The sequence below is a fragment of the Microcaecilia unicolor genome, chromosome 2 (genome assembly GCF_901765095.1).
Source record: "Microcaecilia unicolor chromosome 2, aMicUni1.1, whole genome shotgun sequence".
Lineage (NCBI taxonomy): Eukaryota > Metazoa > Chordata > Amphibia > Gymnophiona > Siphonopidae > Microcaecilia > Microcaecilia unicolor.
In genome coordinates, this window is record NC_044032.1 from 251,717,374 (window position 1) to 251,724,220 (window position 6,847).

The 6,847-nt window shown below is 42.9% G+C and overlaps 1 protein-coding gene across 1 annotated transcript; it reads right to left on the bottom strand.

Annotated features, from left to right (window-relative positions):
- Positions 1-227: 227 nt before the first annotated feature.
- Positions 228-1,184, bottom strand: LOC115461989 (olfactory receptor 10C1-like). Its single transcript, XM_030192038.1, has one exon. The coding sequence runs from the start codon at positions 1,182-1,184 to the stop codon at positions 228-230; it is 957 nt and encodes a 318-aa protein (XP_030047898.1).
- Positions 1,185-6,847: the final 5,663 nt, after the last annotated feature.

The window sequence follows — 6,847 nt, forward strand, 5'->3', positions numbered from 1 at the left end:
TATATCTCAGCTGCAGAGGGAAATATCTCTGAACACTGAAAGGAACAACACTTCAAGCACTGTCCACAGTACCATCTACTCATCCATGCTTCTAAGAACTTCAGTAACCAAGGATAAAATTTAAAACCCTTCTCCAGCAATCATTGGACTTGAGTCACATCATGTGACTCTCTCACCTCTACTTAATTTTAGAACAAACTAAATTATGTTCAAGTCACTTTTTTATGTCAACTCATGAACAAGCTAGATGAGGTTCTTACTTTTCTCCATACAGTTTTCTTTATAGCTTCTTTGACTTCATGGTTCCTCAGACTGTAGATAAGGGGGTTTAGGATCGGTGTAAGCACAGTATACACCAAAGAACCCAACCTGTCTGGGTTAATGGAATAACTAGATGAGGGTACAATATAGGTGATGATAACTGTGCCGTAAAATAAACAAACCACAGTGAGATGCGAGGCACAAGTGGAAAAGACCTTCCAACGATCTTGGGATGAACTGATCCTCTGTATGGCTGAAATGATATGATAATAGGACAAAAGTATGATGATGAATGGGATGAGTCCCAATAATGAGCCCGCCAAGCTAAGCATTGCCTCATTGGCCCGAGTGTCCACACAGGCCAGTTTCAATAGTGGTGGAATATCACAGAAGAAATTGGCTATTTCATTGGGTCCACAGAAGGGCAACTTGGAAGTCAAGATAGCTAACATCAAGCCATCCAAGAAGCCACTGACCCATGAAACAGCAGCCAGCTGAAGGCAGATGCTCTTCTTCATGGCCATGTTGTAATGCAATGGTCTGCAAACTGCCATGAACCTATCATAGGACATCATAGCCAACAGACAGCATTCAGTGCAGCCCACAAAATGGAGGAAGAAAACTTGAATCATACAGCCTGGGACAGAGACTTTCTTCCTTTGTGCCAGGGAGACAGCCAACATGGTAGGGACGGTGGTGGAGCAGAAGAGCATCTCCAGGAGGGAAAGGTTGGAAAGGAAGAAGTACATAGGGCTATGGAGACGTGAGTCCATCTGAACAATGTAGATGATGAGGGCATTTCCCATCAGACTCAGGATGTAAATAACAAGCAGAAATGTGAAAAGGAGCTTCGGATAACACAGAAGATACCATTGTCCAAGGAGAATAAATTCCAATACCACTGTCCCATTATCATATCTCATGGTTTTCTGGTTCTGAAAAAGATAGCTGTGTACCAACAGATAACAATGTTTATGACATAAATAAGTGGACCTAGTACTGTACAATAATGGGATAATTGGACCCATTGCTCAATATTTAATAAACTTATGGGTTTAAATTTCATGGCAGATTCTTTTAAATTCCAGCTGCAGCATTTAAATAAAATCCAGACATTCGGTGCCACTATCCAGATAGTGAGTGGAGCTGAACATCCAGTTAAAGCAGGCAGCACAGACATTATCTGGATAACAGTGATACTCAAACCACTATCCAGATAAGGTTAGGACAGCAATTTTGATAGTGCTGCTGCAAATCAATGGATAGCCAATTTCAGCAGCACCTATCAGGGCAGCAGGTGCTATTATTGGGTCTCTTAATATCTGCCTGTATACTATCACTTTGTTTTATTATCATCATGTTGACCAAAACTCTGCAATACTAAATGTTCATTTACTAACATTCTTCCACTACTCATGATGTATTGTAAGCCACTTTGAGCCTGCAAAGACGTGGGATAAGGTGGGATACAAATGCAACAAATAAATAAAATAAAATAAAAATGTGAAGTTGAGGAGTGGTCTAGTGGTTGGAACAGCAGTCTTGACATCTAGAGGTAGCCAGTTCAAATCCCACTGCAGCTCCTTGTGATCTTGGGCAAGTCAGTTAACCCTCCATCACCTCAGGTACAAGCTTAAAGTGTGAGGCCTCCAGGGCCAGGGAAATACTGAATGTAATTCACCTTGAACTACTACTGAAAAAGGTGTGAGCAAAATCCTAAATAAATAGTTTTGATATGAGGTGTGTAGTGACTAGTCCATAGACCTTACAGTCTCAGCTATAGGGGATCACTTACACAGTGACTGGTCAGGACAAGAGTAGGTTCTGCACCAGTTATAGGTTACATCTGGCAGCAAGCAACTATAACAAGCTAGCAGTGGGGGATTATGCACAAGCCAACTCCTCTGCAAATGATGAGACAGTCCCTCCTCCTTAGTGCTATCTGCAGCTATATTTATACACCTGCACTGTGATTACAATTGATTTTTCTCAGCATATTTGTTGTGCAGGAAAGTCACAAGCACAAACCCACAAAGTTCGGTTATGCCTCCTGCATGTTGCTCCTGCCTGTGCCCCCTTGACCCTTGCCGTCCGCCCACACCCACACCCCCCACTATTGATCCATGTTCTAAATGTCATGGTAGAAAAACAAGCTTGTAAAGTAGCAGCTAGCAATCCATCTCATTGTAAAAAAAAACATCTGTAAGCCACCAGGCAAACAGAGTGTCACTTCAAATCATTTTGTGCTGATTCATTTCCTCTGCCAATTGGCAATCAGGTGTATTCAATAATCTCATTCCACTCCACCTATGCCTCTGTGACATTCTGCACATACACAGTCAGGCTGAACTTGCACCCCCTTTGGTTTGGATCTTCGGTCATGTGCAGGCTGACCAGGCCTTAGACCTATCAGAAGGGGTTCTGTCATGAGACTCCAACACGCCTAAGTCGGACTTTGGACATTTTACGCTAAACATCCCAAATCTGAATAGGAAATATGGCCATTTTTGAAAAGCAAAATGTCTTTTTTTTTTTTTTTTTAATACCATTTGTAACAAGGGTGTATGCTCTGTGCATTTATCTTTTCAGGCCATTTTTGAAAAAAAGTTGTACAAGTGAAAAACATAGAAAATCAAGCCATTGGGATATAAAAGGAGTTAGCACTTTTAACAGACTGGTCCCCCGTACATCCTAGGAGAGCACTAAAGTGGACTTCATATTAGAGAATGACACGGGGACAAAATTTGTCCCTGTCCCCACAGGCTCCATCTACGTCCCGCCCCCATCTCTGCAGGCCCCATCTCCGTCCCTGCAGGTTCTGCATCCCCATCCCTGTGGGCTCTGTTCTCATCTGCAGAAGCCTCAAACACATGATTTTATATTTAAATCTTTTTATTAAATTATAAAAAGGAACAATATTATGTGTAACTGTTGTGTTTAAATTACAAATAGAAAAAATATTGCTGTCTGAATCAAACATAAATAACAGTCCAGTTGATTAACAGGCTTCAAAATAGAAAGTGACATGGGGACAAGGTTTGAACCCATCCTCACGGGCTCTATCCCCATCCCCGCCTCGTCCCCATGGGCTCTGTCCCCATCCCCACGGTTACTGCGGGTCCCCGTGTCATTCTCTACTTCATATCAATGATTCCTGGTACACATTTCACCGTTGCCCCCTTATCTTGTCTGCTGAGCCCTTCAAAACCCACTACCCCCCCCCCCCCCCCACTACAATAGCTCTTATGAGTGAAGGGAGCACCTATATGTGGTTATAGTGGTTTCTGGTGAGTTTTGGAGGACTCGCAGTTTCCACCACAAGTGAAGCAGGTAGGGGAAGGTATGGGCCTGGGTCCACTAGATTACTCTGGGGACCTGCAAGCTACTCTAATGGACCTGGCTATAACATCTGAGGCTGTCATAGAGACTGGTAAGTATTATTTTTATTCATATTTTTGGTGGGTGAGAGGGGGTCAGTGACTATTGGGAGAGTAAGGGGGGTCATCCCTTGATCATCTGGTCATTTAGGGCACCTTTTTGTGCCTTATTCATTCTGAAAATAAGTCTAGACCAAAACATTGAAGTTTTCACCCTAGATGTTTTTGTTTTGTTCTATTATGGCTTTTAAAACGTAAAAGTGTTAGGCCCGCCCTAATCCTGCTTTTGAAATGCCTCTGACATGCCTCTTTGTGGTTTGGACGCATGGCAGATGAAATGTATAAACATCTGCAGAACAGGTTTTGAAAATACCAATTTCGACATTTATAGAAGAAATCCATCCAAGTGGTGCTTTATGACACTTTTTGGACGTTTTTCTGTTTCGAAAATGAGCCCCTACGTCTCTTTGAACTCCAGACCCAATAAGTTTCTTGCAGAAAATGCTAGCTTGGCAAATGCCATGTATCTAAGGTTTATAAATGTTTTTTTTCCACTTTCCCTCTTCTCCTCTCCCTAAACTCACACCCTCCTCTCTGCCATGAGGGTAAGAGAATGGCAATTGTGTTATAATTTATAGACAATATACACTATTTTTAACTATGCAAAAAAACCTCTAAGCATAAGAAGATATTACGATATGGGCCAGATTCAGTAAATGGAGCCCAAATATGAGCGCTGAAAGAAATCAGCGCCCAGTGCTGTTCTATAAAGGGTGCTCTGAATTCTGCACCCAACTTTGGGCAGGAGGACATACACCAACTGAAACCAGGTGTAAATCTTGGCATGCATCCACCGTATTCTATAATACTGTGTGCAATTTTTAGGAATGCCCTGACCCACCCATGTCCCTCCCGTAGGAATATTATAGAATATGTGTATCTTCTAGTCCTGGTACTATTTGAAAGGGTAAATAAACATTTCATATTTACCTGCTCTATTCCACTTATGATTTTTATACATATCATATCCCCTCTCAGTTATCTGTTCTCCAAGCTGATTACACCTAGATATCTTTCTTGTTTGGCAGTTTCTAATTCTCATCCTTTTCAATTAGCAGATTAAAAAAAAAATTTATTCAGAGCTTATTTTCCAAACCCATTCCAAACATTAAGATCCTTTTATCATTCCCTCTCCTCCCAGCATGTCTAGTTTGATTCAGTTTCATCCCTATGAACGGTATCCTTCAAAGTCTGTCAACCATACAATGATGACAAAAAAAGAGGGGAAATCTATTTTATCCAACTGTGTGAATATATCTATGGAATAAATAGATAAGCTAAATCCCCTGCAAATCTTACCTTGCCTCTGGTATGCCAGAACATCTCATAGAATCCACAGAGTTGCTTCTTCTACAGGTGGGAAGCTTGTTGCCATCCCAGTGTTGGGTTTGTTGAGGCTGTGAATATTTAAGCACTTTTTTGTTGTCTTATTGATGATATACCCTGTGAGCTACCTCACTGGAAATAGTTCTCCAAGGAAATAATTTGCTCTTCATTAGGAAAGGATAATAATTGTTAAAAAAAAATAGACTGGTATTGATGCTACAGTAACATTATATGTGAGAATGAAGAAAATACATTTTGATATTCAAAAGTATTTATATGGTCAGCAGCAAGAGGGTAATCCTATAAAGAAGTGCGTATTTTAAGCATCAACACACCTAGTTTCAGCCAATTCTACAAAAGAAAGTAGCTGCCTTTATAAAATCTCAGATAACTTGAGCTAAGCTTGGTTAAAAGACCCCATTGAGGGGGATAATCGAATGGGAACGCCCATCTCCATGGCCGCCCATCTCCGAGGACAGGGGCGCGAAGGGGTGGGAAAGACCGTATTATCAAAAAAGGTGGGCGGCCATCTTTTCTTTCAATAATACGGTTGGTGCTGGCCAAATGCCTAGGATTTGGGCGGATTTGAGATGGCCGGCATCGGTTTTCAGCGATAATGGAAACCGAAGCCGGCCATCTCAAAAATGACCAAATCCAAGCCCTTTGGTTGTGGGAGGGGCCAGGATTCGTAGTGCACTGGTCCCCCTCACATGCCAGGACACCAACCGGGCACCCTAGGGGGCACTTTTAAAAATTAAAAAAAAAACTTTAAAATACCTCCCAGGTGCATAGCTCCCTTACCTTGGGTGCTGAGCCCCCCAAATCCCCCCCCAAAACCCACTCCCCACAACTCTACACCATTACCATAGCACTTATGGGTGAAGGGGCACCTAGATGTGGGTGCGGTGGGTTTGGGGGGGGTTTGGAGGGCTCCCATTTACCAGCACAAGTGGAACAGGTAGGGGGGATGGGCCTGGGTCCACCTGCCTGAAGTGCACTGCACCCACTAAAAACTGCTCCAGGGACCTGTATACTGCTTTCATGGAGCTGGGTATGACATTTCAGGCTGGCATACAGGCTGGCAAAAAAATGTTTTTAAAGTTCGTTTTTTTTGGTGGGAGGGGGTTAGTGACCACTGGGGGAGTCAGGGGAGGTCATCCCCAATTCCCTCTGGTGGTCATCTGGGCAGTTTGGGCACTTTTTTGGGATTTGGACCTAAAAAAAAGGGTCCAAAAAAAGCAGACCAAATTCTCGCTAGGGCCGCCCTTCTTTTTTCCATTATCGGCTGAGGGCGCCCATCTCTTAAGCAAGCCCTGGCACGACCCTATCCCGCCTTCGCTACCCTTCCAACATGCCCCCGGGAACTTTGTTCGTCCCGCGACGGACTGCAGTTGGGGGCACCCAAAATCGGCTTTCGATTATACCGATTTGGGTGCCCGAAAGAGAAGGGCGGCCATCTCCAAATTTGGGTCGGAAGATGGCCGCCCTTCTCTTTCGAAAATAAGCTGGTTAGTGTAACAGGTAAAATACATACGTATATCTTAGGCACGATCAGTTACACCACACATAGAGCTGGTGAAAATGCTCACGCCTAGATTGCAAAAAAAAAAAAAAGCAACATGTAAATTATAGTATTCTACCCTTAGGGCTGGATTCAGTAAATGACGCCCAGAAAAAATTGACACCAAATCACCAAATGGTATTCTATAATGGGCATTCCAGGATGGGTATCCCTATATAGAATAACACATAACACCGGGATTCACATAGAAACACAGAAAATGTAGGCAGACAAAGATCATATGGCCTATCCAGCTTGCCCA

Coding starts and splice junctions, on each gene's coding strand:
- LOC115461989 (XM_030192038.1), bottom strand. CDS start 1,184: ATGAGATATGATAATGGGACAGTGGTATTGGAATTTATTCTCCTTGGA.